This window comes from Hippocampus zosterae, chromosome 1 (genome assembly GCF_025434085.1).
Source record: "Hippocampus zosterae strain Florida chromosome 1, ASM2543408v3, whole genome shotgun sequence".
In the NCBI taxonomy this organism is placed as follows: domain Eukaryota; kingdom Metazoa; phylum Chordata; class Actinopteri; order Syngnathiformes; family Syngnathidae; genus Hippocampus; species Hippocampus zosterae.
In genome coordinates, this window is record NC_067451.1 from 6614445 (window position 1) to 6631234 (window position 16790).

The 16790-nt window shown below is 41.3% G+C and overlaps 2 protein-coding genes across 7 annotated transcripts in view; both read right to left on the minus strand.

Moving 5' to 3' along the window:
• Positions 1-16379, minus strand: part of mfsd8 (major facilitator superfamily domain containing 8) — a 375281-nt gene extending 358902 nt beyond the window's left edge. Inside the window, exons 1-11 of one of the 2 annotated variants that reach the window (XR_007963485.1) lie at positions 16019-16379; positions 15863-15945; positions 15312-15596; positions 14804-14917; positions 14462-14606; positions 14322-14380; positions 14147-14255; positions 13948-14082; positions 13333-13436; positions 13016-13227; positions 12468-12907 (exon numbers count right to left, since the gene is read on the minus strand). Coding sequence is in view for 1 of the 2 variants with exons in the window: in XM_052072702.1 (XP_051928662.1) it covers positions 12701-12907; positions 13016-13227; positions 13333-13436; positions 13948-14082; positions 14147-14255; positions 14322-14380; positions 14462-14606; positions 14804-14917; positions 15312-15596; positions 15863-15945; positions 16019-16077 (1512 nt within the window). In the remaining variant the exon portion in view is untranslated. Of the gene's footprint in view, positions 1-12256; positions 12908-13015; positions 13228-13332; positions 13437-13947; positions 14083-14146; positions 14256-14321; positions 14381-14461; positions 14607-14803; positions 14918-15311; positions 15597-15862; positions 15946-16018 lie in introns of those variants that run through there. The other variant, XM_052072702.1, reaches the window with a different exon arrangement.
• On the minus strand, positions 2092-11888 carry si:dkey-33c12.4 (uncharacterized protein LOC560112 homolog). 5 transcript variants are annotated; one of them, XM_052072687.1, is made up of 17 exons: positions 11734-11888; positions 11553-11588; positions 10629-10765; positions 10481-10561; positions 9374-9427; positions 9107-9283; positions 7034-7180; positions 6604-6661; positions 6438-6528; positions 6197-6338; positions 4585-4689; positions 4407-4506; positions 4220-4313; positions 3020-3094; positions 2835-2937; positions 2609-2760; positions 2092-2279 (listed from the first exon to the last, which is right to left on the minus strand). In XM_052072687.1, exons 1-16 carry the CDS (start codon positions 11735-11737, stop codon positions 2641-2643), a joined length of 1524 nt encoding a protein of 507 aa, XP_051928647.1. In that variant the 5' UTR covers positions 11738-11888; the 3' UTR covers positions 2092-2279; positions 2609-2640. The 5 variants fall into 5 exon arrangements, with proteins under 5 accessions (XP_051928647.1, XP_051928639.1, XP_051928614.1 ...); XM_052072679.1 differs by having other exon boundaries at positions 9107-9262; positions 10629-10813; positions 11310-11588; positions 11734-11869; XM_052072654.1 differs by having other exon boundaries at positions 10629-10813; positions 11310-11588; positions 11734-11869.
• Positions 16380-16790: the final 411 nt, after the last annotated feature.

The window sequence follows — 16790 nt, forward strand, 5'->3', positions numbered from 1 at the left end:
AGATGACACGCTGCACAAAACCACTTGGGATCGTTTGATTTTCAGGCGCCCGCAGCTGAAACAAAAGAAACGAGATGTTTTAGAGGCACACCTATTTACTGGCTGGTGTGTGAGTGTGTGTGTGTGTGTGTGTGTGTGTGTGTGTGGTGGGGGTTGAGGGGGGGGGGGTCGCTTGGCGCCTTCTAACGCTCCATCAGTCAGTTGAAAAGAAGGATTGTGAGCAGCTGCATCTGAACATGAAACAGACAGGCCCTTGGTGATGTTGACTGCAATACAAAACATGATCCAATTCAAAATGTATTGCACGCAAAAGTTTGATGAAAAATACCAAGTATTAACATCGCACCTGAACAGCATTTAACACACGCAGACTTTACTGGGTTAAAAGAAACAAAATAAACATCATGCACAATTTGAACATTAAAATCAGTGATTCTTTCACATCCCGCTAGAGGGCGCCAGCGTTCACCATCTTAAAAACAATTCGGTCACGCTCTCATCACTCTCAAATTATTATTATTTTTAATCGCAAAGGAGGAACTCAACAAAAAGGAAAACTCTTAGGTCACTCGGGCTAGAGCCAGGAAAAGGGGGTGCCCCACCTTCCCCTCTAAAAAAAAAGGGCATTGGGGTATCATTTAGTGTACGTTCAGATGTTCAGGCTGGACCATGTCAAGGCTTGCTGTCACCTCCCTTTGCCACCACCCCTGTCTGTCTGCGCGTGTGTGTGTGTGTGTGAGTGCGGGGGGGGGGGGGGTTGTCTGGTGGGCGAGCCCCCACCCGCCCACGTCCTTCAGCATCAGACCACACAGCTCAGCCCTGAGAACTGTCAAACACAGCTGAGACGTCTCCTGCTTCCCACTCTCCCACCCTCCCCAGACTCTAGCAGGAGGCTTTGATACAGTGGAGGGGGTAGAGGCGACGAGGGCCTTGGGGGGGGGGGGCATTTCCATTTTTACCCGAGACCCTCCTACTCCTCCTCCCAAACTGCTTCTCATCAGCATAAAAGCATCTCCTTTCGTCTCTCCTTCATCGTGGATGCTTCATGTGCACGAAAATTGATACAGACAAGATTGGGGAGGGGAGAAGCTCATCTGGAACGCAGGAGCTTTTTCCCCCCCTTTTCTTAAAATGCAAGCCGAGCAAAAAAAACAAACAAACAAAAAATCATTTTCTTAGAGCCACAACCAGACAATTTATAGGAACTTATTTTAAAATTATGAATCAAATTGGTATCACGTTGGATACGCCCGAATCAGGAATCTGTAGTGTGACGGCCCAATATCAGTTGCGCTCTTCACGATTCTTTTCTCGCAAACACAGCCAAACAATGTCAACCAATTTTTTTTGTTGATAACCATGGACCATATTGTTAGACTTACAATCAGATTTAATTATCGTGTCTGTCTGATATCAAATTTTGTACTTTGACAATTCAATCTGAAGAATCGAACATTCTCGTTTGACGCTTTGTTACAGCTGCAGCTGTTATGAAAGCGCTATATAAATCAGGATTTATTGTATTGTGTTGTACTGTACCTTACCACAACACAGGCATTAATTTTTAAAAAATCCATTGTGGCTGTAACCGTCAAATATCACGAAATCAAAATAAGGTCTCTAACTCTCTCTGCCCCTAATGCAAATAAATTCAAACTGTGAGAAGCAAATTTAATGAAGCTAAAGTAAAAAATATGAAGACAACATAGTTTTAACATCATATTGTGGGACTAATGAGTAATTGTATTTTTGAATAAGTGATAAAAAAAATATGCATACTTTACGCGGTTATTGTTAAACTATTACTTTAACGTTGTGGCGACGAAGGCTGGCGTGTTTCACAATCGCGGAAGGCTAAAAATAGCCTTTTCCAAGAGTAGCCAAGCATCATTTCAACTTCCTCTCCCGTGACTCGCTATCACCAGCAGCCATTTTGTCGGCGTTAACACCCCCGACCCGATGCCCCACCCGCAAGATTAAAAGGACCAACACTTACTCGCTCACTCACTCAATGCATTCACTTACCGGCAAGCCCAAAATAACAGCAAGGACAGACAGGTTTTCATCATGAGATCAAAAGGCCAAGATGAATTGAAGGAGCAAATGTAGTCCTTTAATTAAATGGAAATATTTTAGAAGAAAAAAAAGGTATTTGGCATCAATGTCCTTTAAAAAAAAGACTTGAGACATGATTTATTAAAAAAATAAAAATAATTAAAAATCCATCCTTCTTTTATTGTCAGTTCAGGCGCACGTGGCCGCTCCCGTTTGAATTATGCCTGGAAACACACAATCAACACCGTTACATTGATCACCGATAGTTGGAAGTTACTGTCAAGATCAAAACGCCTTTTAAATAGGTTGGAATTGCATATCTTGATTTCATCGCAAATTTATGAGATTCTACCCAAATTATGGTGTCAATTAAATGATGTTGAGAAAAGACGATGAGGTTGTAAAATTGAGAAATGGAATTTGGATAAAGCCATAACTTTGTGAGCTCTACTTGTAGATTTGGTGTGATCATAGTTGTTCGTCTTATTTTTTATACTGTTTGCAGAATATTTTTGTGTTATCCAATCAATATATTTGCAGAAACAAAGCATACCTGCCACCGCAGTTGGAAGTGGTTGAAGACACTTAGTGGGAATTGTCACTACGGCGGTCTTCAGCTTTGAGGGCCATCTTGGAGAAGCCCCCATACGCGGGGATTCTGTCAGGGTATCGAACAACGATCCAGCTGCCCTGCAGCTCAAAGTTCTGAACAAAGACCATCGAGGTGAGTCGCCCGCCGAAAGGAAGGTTGGCGGTCAACGGCGGGAGTTGCCACTCACGTGAAATAATCGGATGGCTTCGTCGCAGCACTCCTGCCGCGTAAAGTTGACGAAGGCGCAGCGGCGGTTGAGCAGGAGCTTGACGCTGTGAAGCGAACCCGCCCTGCCGAGGGAGACCTCATTCCCGTCAACTTACGAATGGCTCGCCGTTAACTTTACGTGGCGAAAGCGCCGTGCCCACTGACTTGCTGAACATGTTGGAGAGCTGCTGCTCCGTCACCGTCGTGGTCAGGTTGCCCACCCACACTGGAAACAGTTCCCTGCAAGGGAAACGGGGGAGCGCGCTTAATCTCCGAAACGAGTCGCACAAACAAACAAATAAAAAATAAATCCATCCATCCATTTTCCGAACCGCTTGATCCTCACTAGGGTCGCGGGGGTTGCTGGAGCACATCCCAGCCGTCTCCGGGCAGTAGGCGGGGGACACCCTGAATCGGTTGCCAGCCAATTGCAGGGCACACAGAGACAAACAACCATCCACGCTCACACTCACACCTAAGGGCAATTTAGAGCGTCCAATCAGCCTGCCATGCATGTTTTTGGAATGTGGGAGGAAACCGGAGCACCCGGAAAAAACCCACGCAGGCCCGGGGAGAACATGCAAACTCCACACAGGGAGGCCGGAGCTGGAATCGAACCCGGTACCTCTGCACTGTGAAGCCGACGTGCTAACCACTGGACTACCGGGCCGCCAGATTAAATATCATGTAAATAAAATGCAAATAATGAGTATATAATCATAATTTGTGATGACGAGACTGAATCTCAAATATTGTACAGAATAAAAACAATTCTGAGAATAATATTTAACATTTTACAAACAAAGTCGTTAAAATTAGAAAAATCTTTATATTGCGGCCCGGTGGTCCAATGATTAGCGCGTTGACCTCACAGTGCAGAGGTACCGGGTTCAATTCCAGCTGGGATAGGGTCCAGCACCCCCCGCGACCCTTGTGAGGATAAGCGGATCGGAAAATGAATGAATGGATAAAATCTTTATATTTCATAAATAGCCGAAATATTAAAAGTAAAAATAAAAGTATTTTTATTGACAACGGGTTAAAATATTAGCGAGAGCACCCCCTCCCCCAATTTTTTTTTACAGGAACACAAGTCATGATGTGAGGAAAAAAAAAGAGAATTAAATCAAAATAGTTGGAAAATAAAGTTGTAATCTCATGTGTGTGTGTGAAGATGTACGAGAATAAATATGAATTAGCACACAATAATTAGTCAAAATAATCGGACTAAGGATGCAATATCATGTGCATAAAGTCGTAAATCTTTAAATATGGTGTGAATAAAGCACAAACATTATGAGGAAAAGTGACGTTGTCCTTTCCCATGTTGCAATTGAAGATATTAGAGTCATGTGGGTGACTCACGTGTTGCCATCTTTTTGGACGTTGGAGGCACTGTGGATCTTCCCGAGGGGTTCGGTCTTCACCGCGGTTCCTTGAGCCGCTGGCACTTGGGGCGCTTCAACGAGAAAAATAGGGACGGCGCGGCTCAGAAGGGGCAGCAGCGTCCGGGCACCTCAAGTCACGGCGTTTTTGTTGCCGGTCCACTTACAAATTTGCGGGTTTAACCTGGACAGCACCTCGCGAGCTTTCGGCACCGTCCCGTGTATAATTAAGGCATTTGAACTCTGCTCCCGCGTGAAGCCATACCCCTGAAACAGAAAAGCGGAGAGGGGTAAACAAGAAAAAAAAAAAGGAAGGTGCTTTGTGCAGGGCCTTCGCTGACTCACCATCAGCTGCAGTATCTGCATTCGCATCATTTCCTGAGCGGCCTCGACGAAAGAGGCATCCAGCTGCAGGACCCCTTGGAAGGCATGCGCCGCCTCTTCGTATCTCTGGTGGAGAGAGGAAGGCGGTGAAGGGAGGCGCAGAGGAAAACCGCCGCTCTGTCCAGCTCTCAAACTCATTTTACAACGATAAGTTCAAGATGGCGCCCCGAGAGTGGCTGCCTTTACAGCAGCTCCTATATTTTGTTCTTCTACTTCTTCCTTTCATAACTTTGCTGCTGTGAATTGGGAATTTCTCCATTGTGAGACTAATAAAGGTTTTCTTATTTTATCTTATCTTATCTTACAACACAAGTTTTATTCTTTGACTTTTGCCTCGGCATTGTTTGAGTGATTTATTGCGTTGACTGGTTTTATGTTCTTGATGTATTAACTAAGATTAAGATTAAGAATACCTTTATTAGTCTCGCAATGGAGAAATTCCAGATAACTAGATAACTAGCCCAGTGGACCAGTGGTTAGCGAGTCCACTTCACAGTGCAGAGGTACCGGATTCGATTCCAGCTCCAGCCTTCCGTGCCTACGTGGGTTTTCTCCAGGTACTCCGGTTTCCTCCCGTATTTCAAAAACATGCATGGCAGGCTAATTGAACACTCTAAATCAGTGGTTCTTAACCTGGGTTCGATCGAACCCCAGGGGTTCGGTGAATCGGTCTTAGGGGTTCGACGGAGCCTCTGCCATGGAGGTTAAGACACACCCGACTCAACGTGTCAAAAAGTTATGACGCGCCCACTTGGCCATCGCTGGCTGCAGTTGATCACATGACGTTGCTTGTCTAATTGGTGCATTGAGGAAATTTAGTTCACTTCGTTGTCATCTTGTGACTGTCATGATAGTACATCGTACAAATATTTTTTTAAAAAAGTATACTTATCTCTTGAAATTTTATCTACTTTTTTCTGTTTTTAATGAATGTATTTTTTATGTCTTGAATTTGTAAAAAAAGTCATATTTTTGTTTTTCACTAATGAAGGGTTAGGTGAATGTGCATATGAACTGGTTGGGTTCAGTACCTCCAACAAGGTCAAGAACCACTGCTCTAAATTGTCCCTCAGTGAGAGCGTGAGCACGGATGGTTATTCGCCTACGTGTGCCACGCAATTGGCTGGCCACCGGTTCAGGGTGTCCACCGCCTACTGTCCGAGGACAGCTGAGCTAGGCTCCAAGCACGCCCCGCGACCCTTGTAAGGATGAAGAGAATCGGAAAATGGATGGATGTATTAACTTTCCTTGTTTTTATTACCGATTGGTATTTTGTGTACGGCACTTTGCACGCAGCAATGTTTGTTTTAAAATGGTTTATAAAGTTGAGGTTTTCTTTTTCCCTTCCGCTAGGTCTCACAGATGCCATTTCGTAATCAACTGCCAATGGCATTCATTTCTCTAACTATGTCGCGTCTCAAATATACACACCTCAGTATTTAGCCGAATAAAAGTCCCGGCTAATTGCACTTGGAGATGCCTTTCCCCAATTGAGTGTCAGGTGTCGTTCGCTTGACTCGATGAAGGCCTCAACCCAAAGTGTAAAGTGTAACGTTTAAAAGCGGACAGTGACCTTTAAACCGGCTAGAGCGCGCCCCTTGCGAAAGAGGCCTTTAATCCAGCCGGGAGACATGTTGAGGCACAACTCGGCGTCGGCCAGGGCCTTCTCATATTCCTGCATCTTCTCCAAACAGAAGGCGCGATTTCCAAACAACCTAAAAGAAAAAGATGTGTTGCGTTAATGGCTTTTTTTTTTGCCTTCCAAAACAGGAACAGAAAGAAAACGAAGATGTAGCACACATAAGGGTACCGACTTAATTTCCGTAGGATTGTACTGGATGGCTTGGGTAAAATAATCCACTGCCAAGTCATAACGTCCGTCGAGCGCCCATTTATTCCCCCGAGCTTTAGGGAATTCAGAAAGTATTTAAAACCGAAGAAAAATGATGCGCAAATGTTCAGGGAAATGCGGGAACTCACTTGCAAGATTGTTGCTTATTTCAACATTATCCGTAAGCACCAAGCCGCCAGCGGAGACCTGTGCCAAACATCGTCAAAAACGGAATTAATCTTTTTTTTTTTAACCATGTAAACTAATGAAGTATTTGATGAAAACAGAACTAACTGGACAGTGCGGATTGTGCAAATTGTAACTGTTGTAATTTCGTGTATCGAATCTCCAAATGGGATGTCAATCACAAGGCAGTTTCACGTGAGTGACATTTTTAAGAAGTCATTTTAAAAAGAAAAGGTATTTTAGGAACAAGTCGTAGTTACGAAAATGCCGCTCAAATATTACATTAAGTCATAACTTACTGACAATTTTTTTCCTACGATAATCTGTCATATACAGGCATAAATATGAAGGGAATTTTTTTTTTGCGTAAAATAAAGAAGTGGAGTGACTGACCTTGGCAATGTCGTCATTGGATTTCTTGGCGAGTTGCCCTTTGCTGGGCGGCTTCTGTTTCGCCTTCTCAGGCTTAGGCTTCACCTCCAATTTATGCTGGACTCTCTGGGCCGTTTGACTCACAAAACAACTTGTCATATCCAGTTCCTTTGGAAGAAAAAAATGATTTTCGTTGTTGTTATTATTTTAAAATTTCTTTGTGAAACCACAAAATAATACAAGTTATATCCAGTTCACTCGCCCCAAAAATAAAAAAAGGAATATATTTTTAAGAAGGAATAAATTCACAATTTAGCTTTTAATGAAATTACAAAGGTTGTGAAGATCAATTCGTTTGGAAAATGATAATGTATAATTCTATGCCAAATATCCCCCCCCTCAAAAAAATTAAATACAGAAATAAAACCCAAGTGGATTTTCATGAAACTTGCTGTACTTGTTGATCGTGACGGCACGACACAAAATCTCAATTTTTAGGTCAATCGGAGTAGCAGGTGGAAAGCTCCGGCCGACCAAATTTTAACTAGATTGGCAAAAAGGCGAGTGGCTGCTTTCCTTTGAACCCCGAGATCTCAAGAACGACCGGGTCAATCTTCGCAAGACAGGTATTGTTCGGAAATGGAATTCCAAAAAGGAATCCGCATCTGCAATCACTTAAAAGATCAGAGCATATTTTAGTCACTTGAACTTTTCACCAATAACTTGACCTTGAAATTTACATGACCTTTAAGATTTTATTTCATAAAATGCTCTCTCACGTTCTCTAAAACATTCAAAAGCTTCAGAGGTGTTAAAATATTTAGCTCAGCTGCAATTATATATATATATATATATATATATATATATATACACACACACACACACACACATACATGTATCTATATATTAGAGCTGTCAGTTTAGCGCGTTTTTATTGGCATTAATTTAAATGAATTTTAACTGGATTAAATTTTTTTCTCGCGAGATTAACGCGCATGTCACAGCGGATGTTACGTTGCTCTATAAATCAACCAGAAACAAAACAACAAGCGCGCTGCAAAGGTCCACGCACGTTTGTTTTGCCAGCCACGGCAGCGATAGACACCGAAAACGGATACTTGAAGAGTTTATGAATGGAAAGTTTACTTTTAAAAAGTTGCCAGATTGCTCCACTGACAAGACCAAAGTTACCTGTATCATACAGGTATACGATGTATGCCACTGACGCGATTGTTACTTGTTTGGAACTATTTTGTGTGGAAGGTTACAGTGTTCAGTGTCCATATAAATAGAGCGGGTGGAGCTTCTCTGTGTTCATCCGACAGTGACGGCGCTCTGAGGCGGTGACATGACAACGAAAGTTCAGCGGTGCAGTGGTAGCGACCTAGCGAAAATAAAACGTCTCCAATGTTGTCATCGAACCAAGTGTAGTCATCCGAAATGATGTCTCCACAAAACCGTACAGAGACTTCCGCGCAAGAAGGATCAACAGAATCAACATAGCCCGACTGCTGTGTTCAAAGCAAACTTGAGAAAAACAAAGTATGCAACCATGGCTTAAATCCACTATAGGCTGAGTACTCGTTTACCTTAGATGTGCACTTTATAATGTTATATTGCTCCGTTTTAATTCTATAAAAAGAGCTGTTAAAGCAGCTGTTGTGTGACAAAATGTTTTTTTTCACTATTGTTGATGGACAGTAATATTGTGTGAGAGATTATGTGTGAATAACTTCTCCAAGTGAAAAATGTTCATGTAAAATTGAAAATCGAAATTGTTATTTCAGTAGATATTTGCATTTTGCACATGATGATCATCATGATTCCATGTTGATGAGAGCATTAAAACGGGAAAAAAATAGGACCAAAAAAATATAAAAGGAAATTCAGAAACGATTAATTTTTAGTGAATTTGAGTTAATTATGACAGTTGCATTTTTAATTAGATTAAATATTTTAATCGTTTGACAGCTCTAATATATATATACTGTATATATATATTTCTTTTTCTTTTACTTGTATGTACTTTAAAAAGACTGAATACAAATATTTATCAATTCACAATCCCAAAAGAAAAACCGTGCCATCACGTACATCAACATCCTGGTCGCTAACATGGCCTGAATCGTTTTCTCCACCGGCGCCGCCTTCCGCGCCACCTTCCGCTCCGCCTTCCTCTTGAACTTCCACATTGGCTTGCAGGCCATTTGGCAATTTGTCGCCGACCGCCGAATTCTCCTCCGCGTTGGACTGCTGCAAAGCAGCATTTAACTTTTGCACCGAGAACATACTCGCATGTGGTGGGGTGTCATTCATTCAAAATAATGTTTTGCATCATTTGTTTCAAATGCAGCTACTTACGGCATTCTCTTTTTCCTTCTCCATTTTCTCCTGCCGCTTTCTTTCCTTCTGTCTCTTTGGCCGGCAACACAATGACAACAAAGTCGTAATTTTACACAAATAAGTTTCTAAGAATAATGCAGAAATTCAAAAGTAGGAAAATGGATAACATTTTATGAGAATAAAGGCATACTTTTCAGAGGCACAATTGAATGGGAATGGAAATTCAAAAATTTCCCAGAAATTTTTCACGAGAACAAATCTTACAGTAAGAATATAATTTTTTTTTCCAAATAAAGTTGCACAACTTACAGCACTGTCAAAATGTTGTCATTAAACACCAAGTCACAATTTGATGAGAATAACATAAAATTTCCAGGAAAAATCCAAAGTTAACATGCACCTCACGACATTATATTCAGAGAATAAAGTTGATTTTTTTTTAATTTTGCTGTAGTATTCTGAGAACATCAGACAGAGAAAAATAAAAATGTGAGGTGTAAATAAAGTGACAATTTTCTCAGAACAAAATCACAATTTGATGATGAAAGCCAAATCTGATTTTAACATAATCAAGTCTAAACTTTCAAGTAATGAGTCCTAAATCTTAACGAGAACTAGATTTCAACTTTACGACAATAGAATCAGGTTTGAATGTATGTGTGTGATTTTTGACATTAATAATTTTAGAAAGTGAGGTCGTAAATTCCTATAAATTAAAAAAATCACTGTAAGAGATGTAACATTTCTTACAAGAAAAATAATTATAGTTTTCTGAGAATAATGTTGCATATTTCGTAGAATAATTAGCATTCTACAGTTGAAATGGTTGGAAAGTCACCATTTTATGAGACAAAACTGACTAGAAATACAAAATACTACCTGGGAAACTAAAGTATTAATTTTGAAGTTATACGATTAAAGTTATCAGTTTTTTAAAAATGGTGCAAAATTTATAATAATTGGACCAAGTTGCACATTGACGTGAATCAAGTTGAAGTTGTAAAAGACTCATTAAAACTGACACCCCTTTTCCGCACTGAATTGTGGCATTATTGACCTTTGCTATGACATGCTAACCTACATTCCTTTTTAATTTTTAGTGTTGAGCTTTCCAAGCAAGCGTACCTGTTTTTTCAACCGCTTCTTCTGTGCCTTTTCTTTGATTATGGCCTGCTCTAGTAACCAACGGGCTTCCCTTTCAGTGTCCTACAGGAAAAGACAGGTGTCAAATATCCATGTACCAAATCAGAAAAAATAAAAATAAAAAACGTACACTCGCTTTGGCCTCTTCCAGCAATTCTCTTCTGTGGAAGACAAAATCGAAATAATCGTACTTTGTCCCTGACGAAAGCGCCATCACTTCTCTGTCATCATCATCATCTTGATCATCATATGTACCATGCGCCATCACTTCTCTGTCATCATCATCATCTTGATCATCATATGTACCATGTAAGGCTGTGAGGAGAGGAAAAATATTTTTGAAAACATGTCTTCCTATTATCTGTCCATCTACTCCAATTAAGTCAGACTTTCAAAAGAAAGAAAAATCATCATTTCTACAAAAATAAAGTCATAACGTTACTTCAGCCAACTCATCCTGTGACTCCAATTCAGGTGTCACGTATTACAAGACTTAAATCATAATATCACAAGACTAAAGTTTTAATTAATATTACGCCAACAAATGTGTCATTTCTCCCAATATTAGTCATAATATGCAGAGAATAAAATGTTATATTGCAAAAATCGCAGCATGACTCCAATCCAAAATTTGTTTGAAATCGTTTGCAACAACATTCCTTTTTACAGTTGAATTAAGTCGAAATATTTCTCCTGTGTAGTAAGCGTTTTGGCGGCCATAAAGATTGACTCCACGAGATTAAAGCGGTGATATTATTACCAAAAAAACGATTGACTAAAATCAAGCCAGAATTCCGTGACGCCTTCTTACCTAGATTTCCATAGGTTCGCTGTGTGGGGAAGAGACAGCCAAATGACAACACTTTACAAAAGCGTAAAAAAAAAGAGTATAAACGAAACTTGCTCATGTCATGTAGCTGAAAGTTTCACTTTCATTTTCCGTACACGGGCAGGAGAAAAATCGTGCCAAAAAAGGGATGAGCTTTTGTTTCTTTTTTTAAGGGACGGCTTAAGAAGGGCTTCCTAACTGGATCGGACGACCATCAGCATCAACCGTGTATTGTACTTACCAACGGATGCATTCTAGAATCTGAAAGAGAAGAGAAAGGAAAGGGGAAAGGCAACAGAGTTAAGTGGCTGAAAGTCAATATATCTCGAGCTAACTCGGAGGCAATTCTGCCCATGTAAACTTGTCACAAACACAATGGAAAGAGGCACCAAAAGCGTTTCATTACCCATTTCTCCACTCTCAGTATTTATAATGACGTAATTATAAGACCATTAAAATTATAAAATAATTACGATGTAAACGCAGACACATACGCTCGTAAACTGTTCACATGTCAACTCATGAGTCAAAAGTCTGAGGGGCAGGACTTCCGGTTATTGAGTGGAATCTTTCCGTTTTTCTGAGTACGTTTATATCGCCTCCCAACCACATCTTCCTTTTATGTACCGTTTAGACGAATACAATATATGTATATTATTGAAGGGGGTTTTTTGTACATCAAAAACGTAATTTTATTCTCGCGCAATGCGGGTCCAAGGTTGCCAAGTGATTTTTTTTTTTTTTTAGGCATGCGCAGTGTGAGGATGCGGGACTCAGCTGGGCGGAAGTAGTTTGCTCTCCAGTACTGTGAATTATAAATATTTTACACAGCAACAATTTACAGTGCATACCACTTTCATGTAATGTACTAATCAGGGAAATAATGTATGGTCGATTTACACAAGAACAAAAACGTACACTAAAAAACGTGATCTTGCATTTTGTATGTTTATCGAAATAAAATATAAATCTCATGTCATTCAGGTCCACATACATTTTATAGAATACTCCTAGCTTCCTGACAATGTATTAAAAATAGCTTTAATATGGGAAATATGACAATTGCTTCAAAATCCATCATTCTCGTTTTTTAAAAAAAAGTTGCATAGCATATATAGTATGTTCACATTATTAAGCCACAACCAGTGCATGCGCCTGCGACATTAAAACATGCATTAGCATAAAGTTCACACACCTTAGTTCATTGAAAATGCAATTGATGATTGATGAAAAACATGTACTAGTGTATCAGTAACGAAGATGTAGTAACTCAATTTAAAACTGGAGGCCAATCTAAATGCCTAAGTTCACACATGTTCCCTTTCAAACTAATTTTTTGGTCCTTTGATGCGTCCAGTGTGGAAAGCGTCTGCTTATTCTATTGTCCTGCCATGACGCACGGAAAAGGCGATGAGTCTGTGGTAGACAAAGCTGAGGAGGACGATGGCCGCCGCCACCATGATGCAGATGATAGTGAAGGCCCAACGAGGGCCGAAGAGGGTGTACACGTGGGAGACAAACACGGGGCCCAGAGTCCGCGCGCCGCTCCCAGACGCTGTCAGCCAGCCCATGTACACGCCCTGGAAATAGAAGTCAAGCTGGACATCAAAATCGTATTATAGACAAGAGAAACAAAAAGCAAAGTCTGAGGTTCACCTAACCCTCTTCACATTGGTTAGCTCTTTTACCTGAGGTTTTGGTCCAAGGATTTTGGAATACAGGGTGTAGGACATGACGTTGCAAGCCGGATAGCCCACTCCAATGAGGAAATCTGAGGTTATGTACTGAGCCAGGTGGATGGCGGGGGTGTACTGACACCAGGTCTGGTCATATGGGCAGCCCGTGGACTCAAAAGAGCTGTTGGATGATAGCTGACTGACCAATGAGTTGTTTTTAAGGTCTAGGGAGGGTGGAAAAACAAGGTTACCTTCAAACTTGAAACCATGTCAGTAGCCCCCCCCCCTCCCAAAAACTGATTTGATTTTATTTCTTTTTTTTTTAATACCTGCCCACTGGATTTTAGGGTAATGGTTGCCCCATGGTAGCAGAATGAAGAAGCCGCAGAATATGATGGCGAGACCTGCGAGCAGCACCGGCCGATCCCCGACTCTAAAATAAAACGTCTGCTTAATAACTATGTTAAAGTTATTCATTTTTGTTTAAAATAGCAACGCTGAACCAGCATTCCATGTCTCAATGTAGCCAAAGGAACGATCCTGGTGTGTTAATACACCTTTTGGGGCTGTAAATCCTTGTTGTAGGAACTGAAAGCAAGTTGCCACGAAAACCCTTCTTATTTTTCTTCCATTTTCAAGACGAAGAAGAACTTCCGTCACATCACAAGGATTTACAGCACCGGTACTTCCTTCTGCATTTTAAAAGTATTTTGCATCAAAGTTTTATTCATTAAGTGTAAGAAGTGTTTATGAGGCTGGAAAGTGTGTGCGTGTTATATATGTCTATCACTGCGAAATCAAGAGTGCAGTTCACTGCATCCCGGATTTGGCGATGCTTCTTTTTCCACATTGACAGCTACTGCAGACTCATGTACTCACATATTTAGTTGGTGGATTTTGTCTATTGTGGGTCAATAAACGAGGGATTTCTCTATTTGCGTTACCTTTGAGCAGCCACTTTCACCGCCAGAAAGACCAGGATGGATTCAAAGCCGATGCAGCAGATGATTATGCCGTTGTACAAAACAGCTTCTCTCCTCGTCCACGCAAACATATCCATGGATAAAGGTGTGGCGATCCTGTTTCAGAGGGGAGTCACGATTACAAGGCTCAGCATCACATGACAGCAATCTGCCCACATACGTTTCAAAGACTGCGAAAATGAACATGACAATGAAGAAGAGGACGTTGGAGGTGTAGGCCGCTACTTGGTCGATGGTTTCCTCCGGGTCCTCGATTAGGTCCACTTCATCTGGAAGAGACGGGATGGCAATATACCAGATTAGTGTTCCAATGGAAGACACCCATAACATCTAACCTTCCGAGAGGTAGTTGATGGCTTGAATGCGTCTCCCGTCATCATCGACACGATGCTCCCTGTGAAACGGACAATCATTGGCTCCAGAAGCAAAGCCACCCTTTTGTTGTCAAACGATCGTTTCTTTCAAAAGACTTCACCTGAGCACCAAGGCAACCAACAAGATGTTGATGACGCCAAAGACGGCGGCCAGTAAAGCCGGAGCAGTGTACATGTTGAGCTTCAGCTGGATGAATTCCACCGTGTAACCCACTTCCCCGAGGAATGACAAGCAAGCCTGCAGAGCTGACAGACATACACAAGTATTACAAAAAAAATTTACACACATTTTCCACAAATTAGGCCTGCTTTTTTAACAAGTCCCAGAGACAAGTCTTTGGCGACAGACAGGAACCAAGACTGTATGACACTGTAGCTTGCTTTCAAGACCCAACTCTCAAGTGTCTCATCTAGATTCAGTGGAGGTAAAAATCCACAATAACCTGGTCCAAGGATGAACCCCAAGGCTTGACATGCACTCATGTTCGCCATGGCGTTCGTCCTCTCCTTCAGCGACGTGGCTCCAGCAACGTATGATCTCACCACAGCAACATTACCTGTCGTGACACAAATGGTGTTAAACTGTCCACTGACGAGAGTACAGTTCTCACATGCTAGAATGTGTCTCACCTACCATGATCCGTTTTAACATAAGTCCCACCCATGAAACTCTTAGCCTTGAGTGCCATCTAGGGGCACACAGCACTGATCAATACAGTACTGGCCTGTGTATAGTTTGCTATTCTGTATATTATGTTTGCAATGGATTTAAAAAGGGGGTCTTAATAAGTTTCAATGTGTTTATACCATAAGTGAAGGTTTGAGCTATTTCAACAAATGTTTTTTGTGTGGCTTTTCTCGCATATTTTCACTGATTTATGGCTACCCCCTCCCTCCCACGATAAATGGGGGTTTCATGTACATATGACATTAATTAATGATGATTACAACCTGCTCCGAACCCCACAAAGGCTCGCGAAATCAGTATGTGGTACTTGTCCCCAGTCGATGGCAGGGAAGCGTAGGCATAGTAGATGTTGGCCGACAGGTTGATGAAGATGGAGCACACGAGCGGCTCTCTGCGCCGCCGGTAATTGGACCACAGGCCAAAAAGGGGCGATGCCACCATCTGGCCAAGACTGTAGGCCGCCACCACCCAGCCCAGGAAGGTGGCGTCGGCGCTGTCGTCAGACTTTTCCAAGTACGGCCACAACGATGTTATTACTATGGTGAAACCTGTAAGGATTGACAAAGAGCAATGGTTGAGAAACCAAATAAATATCAATAGTGTGTGTATTTTTGTTCATATATATATCTATCTCTATATATATAGATATATATATACATACATACATACAACATTGAATCATTATTATTAGTATTATACAAAATAAATGTTATTTAGCAGCAGGGGTGAATCAACAACTCAATTTGATTTAGTGTTCTTTTTCGGTCAGGGTTTCTGCACAAAATATGAACAAAAATATATAAACTTTTCTCACCTACGCTGCTGAGAAACATTGTGAAGTACATGACTCTGATCGATCTCCATCGGCTCTGGTAATCGTCATGATGAACGTCATCACTGTGCACAAGTTTCAATAAAGTTTAATTTATAAACAAATTACTACTACTTGACATCATAAAATCACAGTCACCTCCTTGGTTCGTCCCGGAGTAAAGGGGTGTTTTCGTCCGAATCAACAAACTGAGACATCCTGGCTTTCAATTATATCCATAAATATGTTTGAGGGAAAAAAAGCTCGCTCTTGCACAACCGCAAAGCTACGGGAAGCTAACTAACTAGCAAGGAAGCTGGTTAGTTAGCCACTGCAGCTAACTTTCAAACCGTCAGTAAGTTTGTTCCATTGACAAATGCCTCGCATAGTGTTAATCGAGTTAAATAGTCGCGTCTTTGCCCTCGGTGCGTGACCAAACGCCAGAACAGCTGGACTCTGTCACCCGAAGCAACTCTTTGACAACGACTGCAAGCTGATGCTGCTAAAACGGACACGTCGGGCGAGACTTCAAAATAAGAAGCGTGATTCTTAGGCGCAAGCGATCCTTGAGGAGTTTGGCGCTTTTGCTTGAAACATAGAGAAGACGCATTATTTTCGGATGGACGATCATAAAATTGTACAATTATATGAACTTATTTCGATGTTCGAGTGCATAAGTAAAATTATTTTGAAAGCGTATCGGCTCATCTGCCGGTGTTCATCAGTGCATCTTGACGCGGGCAATTGCAATCCATACTGTAATGGCGTGCCAGAAGTAATGTACAGTTTTTAAATTTACAAAGGGAGGAAAAGGAAGGAATAATTGATGAAAATAAGGGAGAAAATTGAAGGGGCGGGCAAGAATGTAAAGCCCGCCTGCAGTGTGTTAAGAAGTTCATCTGGCAAACTTTATTTTTTAGGGTGTGGGTGA